Genomic DNA, 22,110 nt, shown 5'->3' on the forward strand with positions numbered 1-22,110 from the left:
AAGCAGCTAGAAGTATCTGTTGGTTTTTGGAGGTGGAAGAAAAATACTAGGAGCCTAGGTTATTTTCTTCTCACATTATGAAACAAGTTTTACTCTTAACTTTCATTGCATCTTGATTTTCTTCTGGTTGTCTGATGCCAGCTCCTTAAAATAATAAGTATGTAGTGACAGGTTGCAATGCTATTATTCACAGAATCACAGAATCGTAGGGGTTGGACAGGACCTCTGGAGATCATATAGTCCAACCTCCTGCCAAAGCAGGTTCTCTACAGCAGGTTACACAGGTAGGCATCCAGGCAGGTTTTAAATATCTCCAGAGATGGAGACTCCACAACCTGGCTGGGCAGCCTGTGCCAGTGCTCTGCCACCCTCACTGTAAAGAATTTTTTTCCTCATTTCATATGGAACTCCCCGTGTTCCAGTTTGTGCATATTGCCCCTTGTTCTGTTGCTGGGCACCATTGAGAAGAGCCTGGCCCCATCCATCCACTTGATTCCTGCCTTTAGATATTTATAAGCATTGATAAGTTCCCCACTCAGTCTTCTTTCGCAGCAGCATTGCTTTTGTAAAGAAAAAAGGGAGCAAATCTAAACAAGCTGAACTACTGAAGACAAAGACAAGAAAATCAGTAGTAAATGTAAAATGTGAATTCAGTACTAAATGTAGTATATTTTCATATGTCTTAATATTTTTACCAAACCTAAAAATTAATATTTAGAGGTAGAATTAGTGGTTTGAGAAATGCCTTCTCTGTTGTTTTAACATTTTGTTTGTTTTAATGTAATATGATCTTTAGGGAGAATTTTTAACAACTTCTAATGTAGAAAACAAACCTTATCAGTCTTGAAAGTGCATCAATAATAATAAAACAATCTTCCATGTATTCAAATTGGAATAAAAAATGTCAGGATAATATGAACCACTGGACAGTAAATCCATGCCACAGGGACTCTGCTGAGGGTCAGTGTGAGGTCAGACATATCCAGAGGCCATTGAATATGTTGTACTTGGTGAGTCCCACTCTGACATTGTGTTTGATAGACATGATCTGTAGTGTTTTTACAGTACATGCATGAAATTTTCCACTTGCAGTCACAGTGCTGTAGTAGCACTGTGATAATATCATGAATTACAAAAATATGGAAGGCAAGGATAGAATTGGAGAGAATTGGCTGAACTGGCCATCTTTAGAAAGCACTGTCACCTTTACTGTGTAAGGGATTTCACGTGTGTGCTAGAGCATTCTTTTCTTTTTTAGGAGTTTCAACTAGTTTAAGAGAATCCTAGAAAATGCCAGGCTGCTGTTAGAGATAAAGATATCCCAAGTGTGAATGTCAAGCTGTCATTTTTAGAGTGGGTAACATAGAATAGTTTCAGCAGTTCATGATCACAACTGAAGTTCTACTTTGGACTTCATATGAATGTGGGATGGTATATGCTGTGAAAAAAAGACAAATTAAGAAGCAAACTAAGATATTAGAATAAAAGGTGAATGAAGTTCACTGTATGGCCTTAAAACATTGAAGTTTCATCCCCAAGCATGGCAAGCAAACTGTTTTGTTACATTTTGTTCATAGTATTTGTGAATGCCTCTGCAAGTTCTAAGATCCAGCAGCAGTAACAGTCATGAGATGTGAGTTATTCTGTGTAGGCCGGGAGAGCTCCTACTGAAATTTACTCACCCTTAAGCATTAGTCCCTGAGCAGTTTTTGATTTTTTTTTTTTTTTTTTCCCCTCTTCTTTGTCTTATAACGTCTTTCTCTGTGTTCAGCTGACATTTCTTGTCAGGCTTTATTCTTCATTCCATCAGTTACTATTTTCTTCTGAGGGATTAGTAACTATATGAAGAAGAGTTCTCTAAAAATTAAGTGTGTGTTTTCTCTGCACATAGGGTCTGCGTTTTTTTTGTTTTGTTTTGTTTGTGTATTCTACCATTATTAGACTAATTCTGCCCTCAGGCAGCCAGTTTCATAAGTTGGTTGCTTTTGGCCTACCTCTTGTTTCTCTAAGTCTTTTCCAGATGTTGTCATCTGACTCCCTAGGATGTTCCCAGTATTCTTAGTTATTACATAAGTATGAGACAAAGCAGTTCATGACCTGGATCCCATTATGATGTATAGCTTATAACTAAACAACCATATGTTCCTTAACACTGTTCTGTCTTTTCTGTGGCAGTCCACTGATGTCTGTGAGCAGATTCTGCGAGTAGTGAGTAGGTCCAATCGATTGGAAGAACTGGTATTAGAGAATGCTGGGCTTAGAACGTAAGTAATTGCTTCAAAATATTGCATTATTTACTGCTTACTCCTAGCAAAAAAAAAAGATGTGTGATGTGTATTAGCCGGAGTGTTAGACAAACTCATGCTCAGTGTTTAGCTTGTTCTGAGGAGTTGCTAGTCAGAGATTCCTCGTAATCCAGAAAATCCTTGTAAACTGGTGTTTGTTAGATTCTGCTTGGAGAATTGGGTTAAGTGAAGAAGAATGAATTGGATAAGTGCATAAACCCTGAATTAACTCACGCAGATCCCCACCAAATAGTGTTACCAATAGAATTATGAACAAAAGTGATGGGGATTTTGTTAAAATGCCTATTATTCCATTTTGGATAACAGATACAGCTTCATTCCCAAGGCCTTTTTTTTCTTTTTGTGTATTGCATCTGTGGTCTTGTAGTAGTGTAGTAATACTACAATGTTATTAACTTGTTTTTAAAGAAGGAAGAAAGTAGATGATTAATTTTAGTCCTTGTGTGTTCTGTAAGTACAGCGAGTTAAACCTAGGTATTTTTTTTCTTCAGAGCAAACAGATGCAAAGTTCAAGTTACAAACTAGCCTGGATGAAGTATCTGAGGCTTGTTATAGTGTTAAAGTAGCATCCAAGACCATGTGGACAAGATAAGCTCTAGTTCTAGTGAATTTTTATACTAATAAATACAAAGTGGAAAAATCAGAGAAGCTGAGCATTAAACTGAAGAAAAAAATAAGAGAAAAAAGCATGGGGAAGTTATGTGGTATGCTTTTATTTGCCTCTACTTTCTTCTTTTTTCTTTTTTTTTTTCTTTTTTCTCTTTTCTCTTTTCTCTGTTTTCTGTTTTTTTCTTTTTCTTTTCCTTTTTTCTTTCTTTTTTCTTTTTTCCTTTTTCTTTTTTTCTTTTTTTTTTCCTTTTTTTTCCCTTTTCCCTTTTCCCTTTTCCCTTTTCCCTTTTCCCTTTTCCCTTTTCCCTTTTCCCTTTTCCCTTTTCCCTTTTCCCTTTTTCCTTTTTCCTTTTTTTTTTCTTTTTTCCTTTTTTTTTAATTTAAATTGGTGTAGCATTGAAATATGTTTAAAAGAAAGCTACCTACCTGACTCAGGAAAGTTGTAGTGAAGGTTGGAATTACAGCCAAACTTCCCGATCGCAATGTCTTTAGTAGCTATTATTCAACCATAAAGAACTGATTTTGATCTTGTTTTTCCTGCACTCTGTGCCGTGAGACATACTGCTAATCACTAATATTAAAAGATACATTGACAACCTTTGTACACTGTCTACATTAACTTCTAACAGTTGGATCTGTTTTCAGTTTTAATAGGATTTGACAGATAATCAACCTATGACTTTGGTTTTGTGCCTCCATCTAAGTGCGTGGTATTTGGCATTTTGCCCTGGTGTGCATCTGCTGTGCTCAGCACTGTCTGTCTGTTTTTGTCAAGGATACGTTTGTCAATTTTGCCAGTTATCATATCTGCTTGCTAGGAGGAAATCCTATTGTTACTGGGCATCTTTGCACAGCTTATAGACCAGTCACTTCTAATGAGTTGTGACAGACTGCCAGACAAGTGTTGAGAAAGAGCTACTGAAACACAACAGACCAGTTGTTGAGATAGAGCTACCAAGAACAGTGCCTCCAGAGGCACCTGAGCAGCTGCATGAGTATATTTTCTCCTGTAGCAGGGCCACTTTCAGATGATTCCATTTTCTACCTCCAGCCATTCATTTGTGTTATGTGGTATGGAATGTAGCTCCATATAAAACTGTCATCCTTCCAGCTGATGAGACTACAAACTATCTTACACTTACAGCAGTAGTAAGGACCCAGGACCTAGGGAAGTGCAGAATTGATGTTGGGGAAAAGTGTGCTGTCAAAAAAAGCCCCCTGTCTAATAAGATTTCTGACAGTTTAGGTGTTCTTGAAAATTTTATGCCCACTGCTATTTCTTTTGCAGACTTAAAGGATGCAGTCTAGATTATTTTGGATGTCTTTGATGGGAAAAAAAAAGAGGATATAAATGTCTTGATAAGTGTTAGGATGCTAATTGAGGTAGGTGATATCCAGATTTCAGTGAATGAAGAATAGTTTAAAGTGATCTGAACAAATGAGTGTGAAAAGAGAATTGTATCTGTTTGCTGCTTTAGAGAAATAGAGGACCATGCAATTATCAGAAGATTCATTTCTGTGAAATTGCAAGGTGGAGTCTCCAGTCTGAAAAGGCCTATTTGCAGAAGCTGGTGAAAATTGTTTGTTCGTTGTGCTTCAACATTCTGAAATCTGGCAGGCAGACTGTCCCTATTGCCATCTGCAGTAACTACTGCCACCGTGTCCCAAGGGGAGTGGCTGTGATAACAGAGAGAGAATAGACATGCCTGCTGATAATACAAGGACGCCTCTGACAGATTCTGCAGCTCGTCTTCCCCTGCTGGATGGGTTCTGAATGTCCTTGCATGTAATCACGTTAGCTCCTCCTACACACATCCTCTGTTTTTCTATTGTGTTATCTGGATGTGTTATCTGGACTGATCTTGAGGAATTTTTGTGTGAGATTTCCTGGTTTGTGCTATTCTTACCATTGGTGAAATATTCTTCCTCTCTCATACATGTAGTTATATCAGACCTTTTAAAAGCTTTACCTCCAAGCCTGAATTACCCTCAGTATCTAGAATGTTGGAAAATAGGTGCCCTACAGGAGATGTAGTAGTAGTCATCTGCAGGAGCAGCAGCAGATAGCAAAGGAGGATACCCTGAGGCCTGTCAGGTGGCACAAATTTAAGTCCAGAGTGGTTGACTGTTTGTGTTCACAATAAGAACATAGGATAAGAATATTTTGTTCTTTAGGATAAGAATATGATATAGTTTCAAAGGGGAACTAAAATTTCCTGGAGCATCTCTACTTGAGTACACCTTGCAACAACAGATAGCCAAAAGCTATTGAGGTTATCCCTATCTTATCTCTGCTCTTTTTCAGAGCGCAGAAAATGTTGCTACCTCCACTGTAATTCTCAGCACACAGGCTGACAGCTCTTGTGATAGGAAGGATCTGTCCCAGGGAAAAGGAACAGTGTTAATTCCATTCTTTTAGTACTGTATCCAGTAGTTCTCTTAACACTGCTCTCCAGGAGGTAAGATGCTGTACTTTGGAGCAGAGAGAGAAGGATGCTGGGAGGAAGCTCAAGAAATATTATTTGATTTCTACCTCTTTTCCTAACTTAAATAAAGTAAAACCGTTGGAAGCATAGTCCACAGAACTGCACAGTAGATTTAGTCTCTTAATACATAAATGCTTTCTAACAGGTACAAGGATGGGTTTATGAAATTGACATAGAGCTGGTAAGAACCCACAGCCTTGTGACATGATACGTAGAAAATGGTTCAACCAGAGTCTGGTGATGTGATCATGCAAGAAAACCCAAGTTAGCTTTAAACTTTATGCTGTGAGTAGTGATAGTCCAGTGACAGCAGAATGTGCTCAGAGAGGGCAGCATTCCCTTATCTTTCAAGTGGATTTGGAACATAAGCAGGCCATGCTCTCCATCTACATATTTGCGCGTACAACCCAATACACCATCATCTCCCTCAGCTCACGTTTCTGGGACTGTGGGCAACCTTGATGCTTCTCATTGTAAAAAGAAGCAAGCAGAGAACAGTTTTTCAGTGTCGTTCTGTTCTTTGAAAGAGTTATTCCTGCTATTTTACAAGATCACAATACTAATGCTGTGTTGATTCTATGATATGTTGCAAAGCCCATCTGTTTGAATGATTATTGACAGAAACTTGCTGCAAGTTAGGGGGTGGTGTCAGAATTTAGCTTTGTGAGTGAGGGAGATAATGCTGTGCAAGTTAATGTATGTATCCCACCTGTGCGCAATGAGGAGGAGATGTGGTTGAGTTCTAAATTATTTTAAATTAACCCGTATTTTACATGTTTAGATCTTTATCAAAAGTAGCTTGAGCTTTGATTTAATGCTCTTCAGTATCTTAAATCACAGAATAAATAAATAGTAATATAACCTGCTTCGAAAGACAGCAAATCAGCCAGATAAGCATTGTTTAAAAAGACAAAGAATCAATAGTAAAAGTTGGCTATTTCTTTCTAGTAATCCCTTGATACTTTTAAGCCTCTGTACATGCTTTTGACAGAGGAGATAACAGAATTTTTTCTCCCTCTGTATTCTTTTCTTGCAGAGATTTTGCACAGAAACTAGCCAGTGCCCTATCCCATAATCCCAACTCAGGACTTCATACAATCAACCTTGCTAGCAATCCACTTGAAGACCGAGGTACTGTAACGTTAATGTTTTCCTTTTTCTGCAAACGTATTAGGGGGATTGCCTCTGCTCCATTCAGCTTTGCCCAAATAACAAGATACTGTTCTGTCTGGAATGCTATTGTGAATGTTTGTTGTTCACAAACAACTGAGAATTGCTATTCTTTTTGATTAATACATTTCCATTAGCTTATGGAGAAGCATTTAAGTGTCTTAAACCATCCATGGATTTCATTAGATTTCATTACACTATCATTGAAGTATCTTTTACAGGAAGATAGAGCACAATGAATGCTTAGAGCTAGAAAGAAAAGAAAATGGTGCATATTTTTAAAGGCAATACAATGAATATAAGATGAAGTGCAAGACAAATTTATTGCTTGGACTGTATTTTCCGGGAGGTTTTGCATTTTATTTCAGCTATAATCTCATAGTTAGATCTGGTTTTGAAGCCATTTCTTTATGAGCTTTGTTCTAGTCTGAAGTGTTGCTAGTTTTTCACAGTGCTCTGTAATACTGGCATAGCTGGCATCCTTATGTAGATAAGGATTGTTGACTCTGCAAGATGAAAAATAAAACTGAACAGCCTAGCTTTCCTCCAGCTAGGCGTGATTTCAGTGCATATCAAGTCAAGTCATTCCCTTCCCATCTACTCTCTTTTCACTTGGAGCATTTATTTTTAAAATAAGGTTACATTCTTTCAGTCTGGTGTTGACCCTTCAGTGCTGCCCACATGAGATTTCCATTTGATTCATTTAATACATTCCAAGCACAGTGTTCTTGGGATCAAACTACCTTGCGCTGCTGTTGGGCCAGAAATAAAATAGGAATTTTATGCAGTGAACCTCTTCTTATTTCATTTGGTTTATGTGGGGGAGAACTTCAGTCTTTTGTCTGACACGATTCAAAACGGAAAAGCTGTTCATTTTGGTTACAACCCGATTCACAATGCTGTTAATATAGTATTTTGTAGGTATGCCTCCTTTTACTCCATTTAAACTATGGGGGAGAAAGATGCAGAGTATTTTTTCTCTTCCTCTTGTGTATCTCTTCTCCTTTTGGCTCAAAATAAGGTTGAAGACATTTTTACTTTTGACTTATTCAGAATAGTTGTTCATTTAAAACTGTTCACATGAACTGCTAAACTCTTTTGACTACCCTTTGTGTGGTTCCTGAAAACTCTTTAGCAAAAGCCAATGTTTTGCTGTACAACATCATTATTACTGTGTGCCATAGGGATAGCTGCATTATTCTGAATTTTCAGTTTTAAGTTGAAAAAAAAATGTCTGCCACACTGTTGAATCTACTTTTGAAGAAGTGTATTTAGATTGTGCTTGATGAAAGGCTTTTTAAAAAACTTTTTAAATCAGGCAAGGGTTTTTTTTTCTATTTTAAGTATATTGGTGTGAGTACTAACTTTGCAGTAAGTCATGCTTTCAAGACCTTTTGGAATAGCTACATACAAGATTAAAACAAAAGAAACGCAGAAGATGCTAATTGGAGAAATTTGTAGAGGTTTATCATCTCAGTGTCTTCTACCAGATGCAATTAAAGTTTGACCTTTTTGTTAGAGAATCAGCTAAGTTATTTGGATGCTTGAAAATAAATTAACTATAATTGCAATATGCAAATATTTTAAAGAAGGATTTACCTATTCTGTGATCTGATATCCACTGTATGAAAATGAAATTTGACTTCATTAAACAGATGAGGCAGCAAGCTTTCCTCAGGTAAAAGCTGGTATAATGAAGGTTCATGTTAACGTACATATTTTGGAAAAAATCTCTTAACACATTACCTCTCTAGGAACGAGGAATGCAAGCAGATTATAACACAATTCTAAGGGGAACAAGACAGGGCACTGTGAATAATGGGAAAGAACCCATCCTTGTCCCTTGTTTGGACCAATAAGCTGTTGTACACTATTGAATATCAAAAAGTAGAAGCACTGTATTATTAATGCAGTATTCCATAGTCCAGTGATATGAGAAGAGTGTTCTTTTTAGCTGAGATACAGGACCTGGCTTCAGCTGACATATTAGTAAGTGTTTGAATGATATGATTTTGCACTGAGATCAGCCTCTTAATTTATGATTGGCAGCTCTTAATGGTACTGTCAGTATTTGTGAGTCTAACACGTGGAAAGTTTGCTATTAATTTTGGTTTTAAAATCTAGACATGCTGTAGTGATGGAAGCTTTGCTTTTGGCTTTTTTGGCATCAGAATCTCATTTCTTATTTTCTGAAAAATTGTGCAAACCGAATAAGCTCAAGTCTGGGAATACTCAAAATCAAATCTGTGTGCCTGAAAGCAGTGAAGTTTACTTCTGCTATTAGAGCTCAGCTCTGTTGAGATCAGCAAAAAGAGAGTGTCTGAGTTATCAAAAGCATTTTTGCTTTTCTGCATCTCGTTCCCCTATCTTAAAACTCAGTGGGTATTTCTTCTCCAATGCTAGTGAGATGTTTAAATTATTCAGCTTGGTTGGAGTGATAAATGTTAGCTAAATGGAAAGATGGAGAGGTAAAATTATTTGCTGCGCCTCTTACCCAAAATACTTTGCAACAAAAATTACTCTGGTGGTGTCCTTAGTGATTCTCTTTGTACTCATTTTTCTTCACCTTTGCCAGCGGAACTCTACCTTGGGTGTGAAAGTATGTATTGTGACGAAGCCAGCTCAACAAAGATGAACACTCATACACAGAATTTAAATTGAGGCAATCTTATGAAAGGCTGATCCTTCTTCAGAGGAGCTAAAAAGTTTTTAGTTTTTTGTTCTTAAGTAGCACATCTAGGAATGAAAATTCAGTTGATAAGACTTGATGCGTTCTTGCAGAAGGTTGAAGACACCGTTACCGTTATGGTTTGCAGTACATGATGGCAAAGCATTATCAGTCTAATATTTTGGCAGTGTAAATGAAACATAGCATGTTGCTTTAAGCTGTGTGGAAGTTGCACCTCTGACTAGCCTATACAACAGGCTTTTACACAAAGGGTGAAAAAAAACTCCAACTTTTACATCTGTAATGTAGCTGCTCTTCCATTATTTATGGCAGTAAACCATGTTAGAAACAGAGTACACATATCTATGGGTCATAATACTGGATTCTTTGGTGTCCGTTTTTGTGGAGAACGGCATCAGCTTTTTTATTTAATTGTGTTTTGGAGCAAGGAAAAGACTTTGCTCATGTCTCCCTTTTTCTTGCTAAGCAATTTCCTATAGAGGATTGTTTTTCATGCTCAGGTTAAGATTTGACTTTTTATGTTGATTTACTCCTATAATAAATATTTCATAAACTGGTTCAGTCGTTTTTTAGGATGTGCCCTCTTAATCATATTTCAGTCCTTTTCTTAAACGGGGAATTAAATTTATTGAGTGTGGAACTTGGATACACTGAGAAAGCACTTAAATGAAAAGAACATTGTTTTCTTTTATTGGATTTGTGCTGAGTCAGTCAGTATCCTAAGACATTTTTACCGTTTGGAATTCCAAACAATTCAAGCATTTCCAAGTCTGTGTACTAGTTGGTAACCTACAGGCTGCTGGAATGAAGTGAGATAAGTGGCCATTACAGCTCAGTGGAGGTTTCAGGTTTTCAGAGCAAATCTGTACCTGTATTGTAGTTTCTTTCATGTGAATAGGATACTCTTCCACAGAAATATTTCAGCTCACTCGTACATATCTGTGTTTTTTGAACAACATCTGTATTCCTTTATTTAATAAAGAAGGGGTTTAGTTGCGGAAGAGAGGCCGATGTTGGCTACTATGTACATCTCTCTTCCTTTCAAGACAAAAGTTTTGAAGTTTCATGTGAACCGCTGCTGTTGGTTGTTTATTTTATATATATTTTCTGACTGAAGCATAAATCTTTCAGAACGTCTCACGTGCTAACTGTTGGACATGTATAAATTCCCTTCAACCCCCTCTCAGATGTGTGTGTGTGTCTCACGCAGTTTCTAAACTACTCAGATGCTTGGAAGGGCTTGGAAAAACTGGAACCACATTGTTGAACTGACTTCCTGATAACTTCCACTTTCTCTTTGCTCCCCAACAGGTGTATCATCTCTAAGTATCCAGTTCGCCAAACTTCCAAAGGGACTGAAACATTTAAACTTATCTAAAACCTCCTTGTCACCTAAAGGTATGCTCTATAAATATGCATATTTTCCTGTTGTTAAAGTTTCAGGCTTTCATCTTAATGATACCTTTTGTTACGAGGTTATAAAGTAGTCCATTCTGTTACTGATTCATGTATGTATTTTAAACCGTGCTGCTGCTTTTTTACATCCGCAAGTTTACTATTTGGGTGCTGTACCCCATCCGATTTTAGAAAACTCTTTCTTGTCCTTCGTGTGAGCTTCGTGTGAACCTTTACCGTAAAGTAAGATTTAATTTAAAATTGCAATAAATGTTACATTTGATTTAAGCATCTGAGGCAAGAATGTGTGGAGAATTTTCTAAACAGCATTTGGAAAACTGCTCAAATGTTTTTCATGCAATTATTTCACTTGACTACTTTATGAAATCAAGTGTTACAACAAAAGCTGTTAATGATTTGCCCTGAGTGGAGACTGCTTTGTTTTATAATTTGCACACTTTTGATTTGATGCAGTAATTGAAATAGATGCATATTTTTAGCATAATACTGAAACATACGTCTGAAACTTACAGGTTTTTTTCATTGATGTTTTGCATATAGTAGACTCAGTAATCTCTTTAACAGAATGGATCAAACCAGATTCTACAGAATAGTGTTAAAAAAAAAAAAAAAAAAAAAGCATTATGACAGTATTTTTTCAGGTGATGTTGACCTGAAAAAGGTAACTGAAGTGCAGTCAATGAAGGACATCATAACCTAGGATAAGAGATGTAATCCATGCTCTTTTATCCTTTTAATTACTGCTCTGTGAAGATTCTGTGTTCTCTCTCCTAAGCTTTAGGAATTGACCTGGAGGAATATGAGTGTGGAGAAGGGTTTTTTTATGTTGTTTTTAGTGAGTGTTCTGTAGCTCTAATAATGTTTAACTGGATAGTAAGCTCTACAGTGAACTTATTCAGTCATCATTTTCATTAGAAACACTTTTGGAAAAAAACACCCTGTACTTTTCTTCATGTGCTATGAATGATTTCATCAACTCTTGATTGTTTAGTCAAGAGAATATTCTAGCTGCACCTTCTCCTCTAGAAAGAATAAATGCCAGCTTGATGAAGCTCACCAACAAAATTCTTGTCAGTAAAAATGAATTTTGAGGTTATGAAAATAATTAGAAAGATTTTTAACATTCCTTGTAAAGATAATCTTTGAACAAAAGCTGAAAATATATTCCACCATTTCTACTACTGGCCCCATGTGAATCCCTTGTCCAGATGGCATAATCCACCCTAGCCTTCAAATATCTATTCTATAAAAAGCAGCATGTCACAATGAATATTGTTGGATGGTAGCTTTTCAAAATTCCATTTTAAAAGTATAGTGAAGTCTTAAATCTGGAATTGTTACAGCTCTCTATACATGAAGATTTTCAGCTTTGCATCTTTGCTTGTCTGCAAAGCTGTTTGTGTCATCCAGTTTTTCTTTAATGTAAGAAGGCAGTTCTGAATTGCTTTTTAACTTGGAAGACTATTTTCTAACTTGGAATATTGAGAGCTTTTTTCTATAGCTGGGGGAAGCCTGGCTTTATCGACTTCAGAAATTCTCTCTCTCACTGGTTTTGATGTTCTTTTAAAAATGCTTTCTATTCAAAATAAGTTTCTAATAAGTTTCTAGGATTGAGAAGTGAAGTTCAGGTGGTAACTTCCCAACTGATCATTCTTCAAATATTGTATCTCAAGGTTCCTAAGAGCCATTAATGCTCTGAGCCTCCTGAGAGCAGTAAAAGAGTATGATAGATTGTCTGCAAATGAAAGTGAGATTACTGTCAAAGTATAGAATGAGGTAGGTGAAGTTCAAACAAAAGTATATTGATTTGAAGAATCTGGTTAAGTGGAAAAATTTAACATCCTCATTCAAAGACAGGGACAGAGTTGCTGAACCTGAGCCAAAGGCTAATTGAAAAGAATCCATCATTTGCATCATTTGAATGAAGACTTCAATGATGTGGCCAATTTTGAGTAGTTGAACTGTTTTAAATATGATACAAGCATTAACATTATGGATTGTTTTATAGCTATTTTTCCCCAAGCTCAGTCACAATTTCTGAATTCTCAGAGTTGTTGTCCAGTAGTATATTGCTGAGCTGTTCATACTATATTGCATTCATTTCTATTTGTTGCTTATAAATGTTACTGAGAAGACTTATTAAAGGGAATCTAGAATGACAAGTTCTAGTAGTTAAATAGGACTTTCAGATCTTTCAAAGTATCAAAAAGTTTTCATTTGCTCCTTACCTTTATGGATAGTGCATAGATTCAATAATGCAACATTAAGATAAATTACAGTGAACAGAAATGTTTCAAGACTTGGCAAAGATGTCATTGTTCTCCAGTTCTTTTGAGTATCAAAAATTTCCTAAAGCCAACGGCTACTAACAGGAGAGACTCTCTTAATATTTATATGCTTGGAAAACTAAAGCACTGCCTAGTGTATTTTGGTTTCCAGTGACTTGCTAGCTGCTTCCTCCAATGGTAAACCCATTTTTTAATAGTTTTTAAATGAAGAATGCATGTGTTCTATCTGCTGAATACCAGTTCACTTTGACTGATCAGGAGCTTTGAAAAATTGCACTGTAATGTGTTACAGATGGAAACACCTACCTGCTTCACTCTTTTGCCTAGGCATTTATGAGAAAATCACTGTTTGCTAAAGTTCACAGTGATGCAGGCAGTGATAGTCATCTACAACAAATGAAGAACTTTGTAATAAGCTATAAGGGTCCTCAGGTGAAAATTAGTTTTGCTGGAAATAGCCACATCCTAATTTTTATTTGGAAAAGCTGAAGAACTTTGGAACTTGGCTGACTTGTTCCCAACGTAAGCTTTTTAATTTTAACGTAAAAAATCTGTATTTTTTTGTCAACAGGAAATGAGTGTCTTTGTGCATCTCTTGATACTTTAATTAGCTAACTATTTTTTTCTGAAATTACAGGCAAATGCATAATTGAAGTATTTTTAACTTCTAGGTCTTGTCAGTTGCTTTTGAAGTTCTGGCAAATTATACTTGTTAATGTGCTTGATCTTCCACAGATACTTTTATCTAAATATTATTGTTTGTGAGAGGACATTGTCTGAGCATTATTATGTGAAATCTGTCTTTAAAATCTGTTACAAAATATGGTTGCACAGTTGAAGCCACTGCAGAGATGGCAAAAAGATTTCTTCCTGAAACTCAGGATGTGTAGCTCGCTGAGACCTGTTTTATCAGAGGCAGGGAGCCCGAACTAAACCATATCTTTTATGACAAAAAGAAGTCTTGTATCTTCCTGGTGATCTGTCTTCCTCCCCTGTAGAACAGTGACGGTTACAGGAGGCCATTAAAAATTCTGTGACTGTGTGACTGTGTTCACTGGAATTGTGCTTTTGCAGGGTCTCTGCTAGTTCTGTGTGGTGCTGGATAAGGTGAATACTGACCTTTTCTTGCAGGGGTGAACAGCCTTTCCCAGTCACTGAGTGCCAACTCGCTGATAGCGAACACGCTCGTCTATCTTGACCTCTCAGGGAATGCTCTCCGTGGGGATGATCTCTCAGTAAGCATGTCACTGTTCTAATTTATTGTTAGAAGAAAGGCAATGCCATTTTATTAACTTTTTTTTTTTTTTTTTGCCTTTATTTCAGTACAGTTCCAGTAGGGATAAAAAACAATCTTTTGATCTAGATTATTTGGCATACGCTTAGAGCTTTAAATTGCCCTACACAACTAAATAGAATCACATAAATGTGTTCATACAAATAGGTCTTGTTTCAGTAGACTTTTCACACTCTCTGAGTTCTGTTTGAAAGTGACCAAAACACTATTAAAAAAACTCTTTTTAATGATAAATGTATTACAAAATTTTCACTGGAAGACTGGAAACAATTTAATTCCTTTGATTTGGAATGATTTGATTTTATTTATGCTTTTGAGTATTTTTGTCTGTATAGAAAAATCTGTTTATCTCCTACTGAAACTCACAATTCTTTGAAAAATCTCTTCTGAAATCTTCTTGTTCAGTTCACCAGTCGCTATTGAGCTGCAGCTGTTTTCTATGTAACAAAATACATTAAGTTTTCAGTTGGTGTGTACTCACCTTTTTTGCAATCACATCCGTATTTGATCATAACTGTCAGATTTTGAGTTCTCTGATTATGAAACATCTAAAACATGCAAATTTGGAGACGCCTAATCTGATCATGTGAATTTGTTGGACTTTACCTACCTGTGACTTTCATGTGACATTTTGCACAAACTTGACTAGTTTCAGGTTTATCAGCATATTCCAAGAACTAGGCTTTTCAGATGTATGGATGTATTTTCAGGAAATGGAAGTTTTAGTGGGACAAGAGGATTTAAAAGGTAGCAAACGCACTGTCTAATGTAAAGAAAGACACACGATTATTCTCAGAGAGAGAATAACAGGAGAAATATATAAAAACAAGAAGTGTGACGTTGACAGGCAGTGGTTAAAGAATTCTGATGTCTTCCCATAGTATTTTATGGGACAAAAAATAAGTCTTTTCATAGCCTGTCAGAGAGGGAGAGAGAGATGGTTCAAAGAAAAAGGTTCTTAATACTGAGATCTCTTAATCTGTGGAACAGTTTTCCAACAGGAGTAAAGAAATCCTGTTATTTAGCATATAGAATAAACTCTAGCAAAGCATGGGGATTTTTAGGGTAGGAACCTTTCTTTCACTATTAGGTGTATCTGCTAAATGACCTAATTTTAAGAAAGACATATCTATTTTTAAAATGTTAAATGTGCTCAGCTGGGGTAGATTTCAGATGGAGTTGTCTGCTCCATGTTTCTGTGAACTACGTCATCCTTTCTTTTCTTGACTTTTTTTGCTGTTCTGAGAGACTAAAAATATAAAAAAGCAAAGTATAATATGCTTTATGTACACTAGTGTAGTCTGTGTAGTACCAAAGTCATTAATATTAGATTTATTTTCTACTTGTTCTGTATTCTCCCTTCAACTTCTTACACACTGCAAATATTAAGAATTAGCCATAGTCTTCAAATGCAAATGATTCTCATCCCTCATGCTTAGAGGGGCTGTGTTAAACTTTCAAGCCAGTTAGCCTTTTTAGAAAGTATAATGTCACTTTGAGTATCGCAAGGTATTTTTAACAAAATTATCATTTTCTGTGAAAGTGCATTTACAAAGTAACTCAAGAGTTTTATGCTTAGCATTTGGTAGATGTGGTCTGAGCACCATTTTTTCCTTTTGTTTCTAAAAAAATGATAGCCTTTGAAAGTAAAACAGGTTGTTTTGGTTGAGTGAAAGGTTTCAGACACATCTGTAGTGCAATTTTATGCAAACCTAAATGCATCTGAAAAGAAATCTGTGTCACAGTATCAAAAAATAACATTGATATGTTTTTTTTTTTTTTCTCATTCCATTAATTATAGAGCCTCTACAATTTTTTGGCCCAGCCAAATGCCCTTGTTCATCTGGATTTATCCAACACAGAGTGTGCTCTAGATATGGTAATGCTTTTTTTTTTCTTTGTGGGTCTGAGGAGATTCAAACACCAAGGAAAATTCCCTACTTTGTATACCTACTAAAATCAATCTTCCTTATCTTAAATCAGGTGTGTGGAGCCCTCCTTCGTGGATGTCTTCAGCATCTAGCTGTCCTTAGTCTTTCCAGGACACTTTTTTCTCACAGGTACAGTTTAAATGTTTTTTTCCCTTAACTGCTATATTTTGTGTTATACTTTCTTGATTTTGTGCTGGCATGTTTCTTTTAAAGAAGAAATGTATGAGTTTATAAAAGGTCTCTAAAAAAAAGTATTATTCCAAGGAAGTTATTTTCTTTCCATTCTTTGCTAGATAGCTGTAATATAAGCTACCTTGTCTAATAAGTTTTTTATGATCCTGATACACCAGGCAGTTTGCATACATCCTCTGTTGTAATATTAGACTTTGAAGTCTAACGTAACTCTTCTTCAAATTTGATTTTAAAGTGCTTATTTTTCATGATTTGTTGATTGTTAAAAATGCACTTTTTTATTATTTTTCTTCTTTTCCTGGGAAGAAGTCCTTCAGAAAGTCTTTGAGATTGAACACTGACTTTATAGACTACTTCCAGCATAGGAAATAATAGCCTTAGTTTTCCTTTTCTTCAAATCAGTGGATTGAGCACCTGTCAGAGGTGTCAGCTAGTTAGGGATAAGCAATCACAGTGTTCAGTAGTTATGTCTAGTGGTGAAAAGGCAACATCAGTGTTTTGTAGAGCACTGTTTGATCTTTTCCTCATAAAATCTAAGTATACCCATGATCAATCAGACTTGAATGATCATTCCTGGTAGTTCACCAAGCAGAAGCTAGATAATAATGTCTTCTGAGCAGCAGTACAATGGTGAGAATTATTTTTTGAATCAACATTTTGATAGCATTGTATTTCCAAGTTAAGTGAGAGCTACTGACTACTGAGCTGTTGAAGGTACAGCAAATTAAACAACACATAAATGACTGTTACAATTTTGACAGTCTGCATTTGCTATAGGATGTTCACTATTGAATATTCAATTATTAATATAGTATTAGTACTGTAACTATTACTAATTAATATGCACTGTTGAAATGAGAAGCACCTAGATGTTACTTAATGAATATATTTACTTACAGAAAAGGAAAAGAAGTCCCTCCCTCCTTCAAACAGTTTTTCAGCAGCTCACTTGCATTGATGCAGATTAATCTCTCGGGAACTAAACTCCCTCCTGAGCCTCTGAAGTAAGAATTTCATTTAATCTTCTCCTGTTGCCTAACACTTAGTTCACATTGTTATTATGTGGTGCTATATATATTAAGGAAAAAAAAAAAAAAAAAAAAAAAAAAAAAAGAAGAGGAAAGGATTTTATTTGCATTTTTTCCATTTGTATGTTACTGATATTGGAAGAGTGAGTTTCATAATGACCACATGTTAAAGAAATACTGCTTCTGTCTCATGTTTGAGGCTATTAATCATAGTTTGGTTTGTGTCACAGCCGTTTTGTTTCCATGAACTTTTTGTGATATATTTGTGCCTTCCAAACAAAACTATTTGCTTTGCAATAAAATGGGATTATGTATTTGTATTAGCATCATTCCTTTGAGGCTGCACTATTGCAAGAACCATTGTGCATATGAAGCTGTTGCAGTGCTTGATGGGAGAGACCTCTTGCCCAGAACTGCACCCTCCTTTTAGGGATAGAGATGATGGCATCCAGTTCTAAGAGAGCTAAGTGTAATGCTTTGCTTTTCTCTATGTTGCCCATCCCACAGGTAACACGTTCTTGTTATATGCACTGGGCAGTTCCACTGACCACCCAATGACAGAAAACTCCTTTTATAGCATAATGCAGGTAGAGGGAAATTCTGTAGTGCTGTGTCACCCCTCTTGGGATGTGTGCATTTTGTGTACTGTGGTGAAGTGGAATTTAAAGGGGGTGCTTTAAAATCAAGATCTATCTACGTAGATAGATATAATCTCGATAGGTCATTCTACAATTCTGGCAGAATCCTTGTCTTTATTGGCTGAATTAGACTCTTTTCAGCTTGCCAGCTACTGTGCATTAAAACATATAAAAGCCAGTCCACAGTAGAAATCTGGATGTGATCACTAACCAGTCCTGAGAACTCAATCTCCAAAATCCTGATCTGGATGTAGGTATGTATATACATATACATGTCTGTGCATGTGTATATGTATATCAGTATATTTGTGTGTTCTATCTGTGGGGATAGAAGCCTGTCTCCTGAGGAAGAACAGGGAAGTGAAGCAGGCAAAAACTCAACAAGGAAGTGGCTAATGAGTGGGACTTGGTGGCAAAACCGAACATGTTGGAGCGAGTACTGGATGGAAAACTTTTATTTTGATCTGGGGGAAACTAAGGCAGATAAAAGTTACAAACACCTTACAGGAAGGAGTAATGTGCATTGTTTTGGGATGCTTTCTCTTAATGCAATTTGACACTGCATAGGGACAGTTCAATATGGTTTTAAGTAAGATGCAGTGGATTGAAATCCCACTGCTTGAGGAATTTCAGAGTAGTTTTAGCTCTGATTTTCAGTGTTCCATATGGTGCTCTTGGCTGCTGTCTTGCTTGGTTAGACTTTGCTAGGGTTAAGAAAGTAAGGTTTTGATGGACTGATGATCACAGAAAATAATTAGTGAAAAGTACTTTGGTTGATTCAGGTTAACTTAGGGATATTGATCCTATGGTTGAGGGCAGCGGGAGGCTACATTTAATGAAGTTAGAAGAACAGAAGTTGCATGTGACTAACACCCAGGTCAGTGTTCTCAATAGTGCAGGAAAAAAACGTCATGAGACATTGAATCTTTCCATAGAGGTCAGAAAAGGTGAGACATCTCAGACACTGTGGTTCATGTTCAGGTTTTTTTGTTGTTGTTTTGTTGTTTTTTTTTTGGCATGTTGAATATCTTCAGTGGCATGAGGAGTTTTGGCAGGTATCTGTGCTCTTGGATGCTGCACGAGTATATCCCAAATACTTGTGACCCCTTGATCTGCCAGCTGTGCATCAAATGGGAGATCTTTCTAGTCCTTTTCAGCCAGTGATCTATATTAGCAAAAATCTACTCTGCTGATAATATTTAAACTGATCTGGCTCAGTCTGATTGAGTTGAGTTAAAGGGAGTTACACACGTGAGTGCTGTTGATAAAAGTAAAGAGAGAGTTATAAGCAGAAAACAGTGAGTTGAGAGCAGTAAACTCCATTGCTGGCACAGACAGCTACAGAAAGCATCTGTCCAAAATCTGCTTGGACATGGATGTTCTGAAAATACCCATTCTTCTCTCACTTAGTTGGCATTTTGCCATGAGCTTCATTTGTTTCACCCCAATAGCAGTGTTCATCACTTCCTGGGGTTTAGCACGGAGCTGTTAATACTGCTTGGTAGCTTTCTTGATGTGCTTTTTCTCCAGCCTTTTCTTCAGTCCAAGCTGAGTGCATCTCTCAACAATGCAGAGAACCATCTCAAAGCAACCCTATATGACTTGGTGTCAAAAGTATCACATGGAAGTTAATTTGGTGTTAAAAAGATGTACTATCACCTGGGGGCAGCTGCTTAGCATTTTTGTCTTAACTGTAAGAAATTACAAAACTGCAGAACAATCAAGGTTATAGGATGTGTTAAAGACAAGGAGATGGAAGCGTCTGCTTTCAGACAGACTTATTTGTCATAGTAATGATTGCAATAGCAGATGAAGGCTGATTTCTAGAGGGAAAAGTAATACAGTCTACACTAATTGTACAGCTTTAGCATTTTTGATCTGTGCATGCCAGAAAGCCTTTTTTGACAATGTGGGCCTTGAAACTGTCCTCTGATAAAGGAGAAGTTCCTTTTAGTGTCTGTGAGCCAGACGTGAGAGTTGAGTTGATTCAAGATGGAGCTTGCCACTGGGAAACTAAACAAAGCAAGAAAGCAACCCACCAGATAAAAATGTAGATACCTGGCATAGTGAGTTTCCATTTCCCCTTTTAACCAATTCATTACATGATATCTTTGATTCATTTTATAATACCATTCCTTTCTTATCAACTTCCTTTAGGACTGCAGTTTCAGAGCATTTAGTCACATCTGTTGACTTGGTGTTTCTGAAGATACTGGTTAATCAGGGCACTCAGGCAGGGAGATGAGCTTGTTTGTAAAGCAATGGACCTTTTAATATAAGCCAAGCCTTCCAGGAAAGAAGTTTGTTAATAAAGCTATACTGCTGGAGATACCATTTAATGGATGGAGAAAAGCTGCTTTTAGTTGTTATGCAGAGGTAATATAGTTAATGATCCATCACAGGGTTTGTTGTTGTTGTTTGCTTTATATTTTTAACTGAGTGACAGTAGTTTTTATGCTCTTTTCCTTGTTGTGGCATATGTTGGCATTTTTGTTCATTTACAACCATTGCCAGAAATGTTATTTTGATCTGTCAGGGCCGTAACAAGACAAGTTGCTGACACGTTTCTCATCCAAATTCTAACTGCAAGGGCAAGACTTTTCCAAGTATCACCGTGCATGTGATTTAAACAGAGTGACTCAGTACTGATGTATCTGTCTAAAGTGCCTTTCACTACTGGTGATGTTTCAGGAGAAAAGTGGGAAATGATGAGGTTTTCTTAGAAAGGAGTTTATAGGTCAATAGGTTGGAGGGGGGGAAGAAGGAGGCTGACACTTTTTTCTTCCTCTGAAGAGGTTTACATTTGAATTCGCAGCAGTCTCTCTTTCTCTAGTTTTTTTTTTTTTTAATGTTTCCTTTTTGTGAATGCTCTGAGTTTTTTATACTGCCTCAAAATATTAAGGGAGCTACTTGTAAAGTTATCAGACAAACTTTGCATAAAATCATGTTTGGGAAGGGCATAGTTGAAGATAATCTAAAAATTTCTAAAAACTTGCAGAGCTTTCATATTTTTCTCAAAGTCTGTATTTGAATGGATTAGGAAGTAAAGAAGTACAAGATATTTGTTTTGTATAACACCAAAGGGCTGATTATTGTTTGTAGCTGCAGAGCAGATACAATAGGCTGAAATGAAAAATATTCTTGAGGCACGTGCATTCTAAGCACAGTTTCTACACACTGCTTGCATAGCAAGTGTTTAGCCAGATAGCTCAGCAAAATGCATTGTTTTTCTTTACCACCATGCATAGGCGATTGGAATTTCGTTAGGCTGAAATGAAGCTTGTGAAGGAAATTTTTCTGTTTCTCAGTTCAATATTCAATTCAAAGCAGTGCCTATTATAAAGATAGTGGAAGGTATACATTGGTTGAATTTGCTCCTCTTATAAGATAAATATTGTTGTTATTTGGCAGCGTTAACGCAAACGTGATGTTAATACCAACTTTTGTATGTGGAAATAAACTTCTGTTAGGCTTTAAAGATGGGCTTTTGAAAATTATAATAGTTCATTGCTACACTTCTTTGCCATTCTGCCATTGTTTGAATTATCATTTTGAAATTTGTATTTGTTTTTTGAGTTGCAAAAGTGGAGAAAGATGTGATACTTCAATGTAATACAGTGCTTGAGTGCTAACAGGCATTATTCCAGGCTGAAACGTCTGACTGCTGTGTGTCTTACCTTTATTGTAATCTCCATTTTTTTGTGGAATTTTTGGAAAATTAGAGACAAAGTATGGTTGTAAATACAGCGCTCCTTTTGTAATCATTTGATTCTCTTTTAAAGCAAGTGTTGATGAAAAACTATCTCTGATGAACCTTATTAAATGTTGACGTAGACTTAGTTTTACTGTTTCCTTATTTGCATTTCATTCCTGAAGTTTTTGATGCTGCTGGGGTGTTCTTGGTATGGCACGGCAGGTTTGTACTACATTGTCTTTTAAGAAGTAACTGCTCAGTTGCTGTGGTTTTGTTTTGAAATGGTTCTGTGACTATTAGGTGTATTAACCTGTGATTACTGATTATGCTGTTGTAAAGCTGCCTTTAAAAAAAAAAAAAGGTTCTAAT

At 36.4% G+C, this 22,110-nt stretch overlaps 1 protein-coding gene across 2 annotated transcripts in view; it reads left to right on the forward strand.

Annotated features, from left to right (window-relative positions):
• Positions 1-22,110, forward strand: part of CARMIL1 (capping protein regulator and myosin 1 linker 1) — a gene marked incomplete at both ends in the record, with an annotated part of 173,594 nt that overhangs the window by 84,538 nt on the left and 66,946 nt on the right. For both annotated transcript variants that reach the window (XM_079533554.1, XM_079533555.1), the window contains 7 exons: positions 2,176-2,264; positions 6,438-6,532; positions 10,572-10,658; positions 14,096-14,199; positions 16,060-16,137; positions 16,242-16,318; positions 17,281-17,385. In XM_079533554.1, the coding sequence (XP_079389680.1) occupies positions 2,176-2,264; positions 6,438-6,532; positions 10,572-10,658; positions 14,096-14,199; positions 16,060-16,137; positions 16,242-16,318; positions 17,281-17,385 (635 nt within the window). The remainder of the gene's footprint in view (positions 1-2,175; positions 2,265-6,437; positions 6,533-10,571; positions 10,659-14,095; positions 14,200-16,059; positions 16,138-16,241; positions 16,319-17,280; positions 17,386-22,110) is intronic.

The sequence above is a fragment of the Tetrao urogallus genome, assembly GCF_951394365.1.
Source record: "Tetrao urogallus genome assembly, chromosome: 3".
NCBI classification, from domain to species: domain Eukaryota; kingdom Metazoa; phylum Chordata; class Aves; order Galliformes; family Phasianidae; genus Tetrao; species Tetrao urogallus.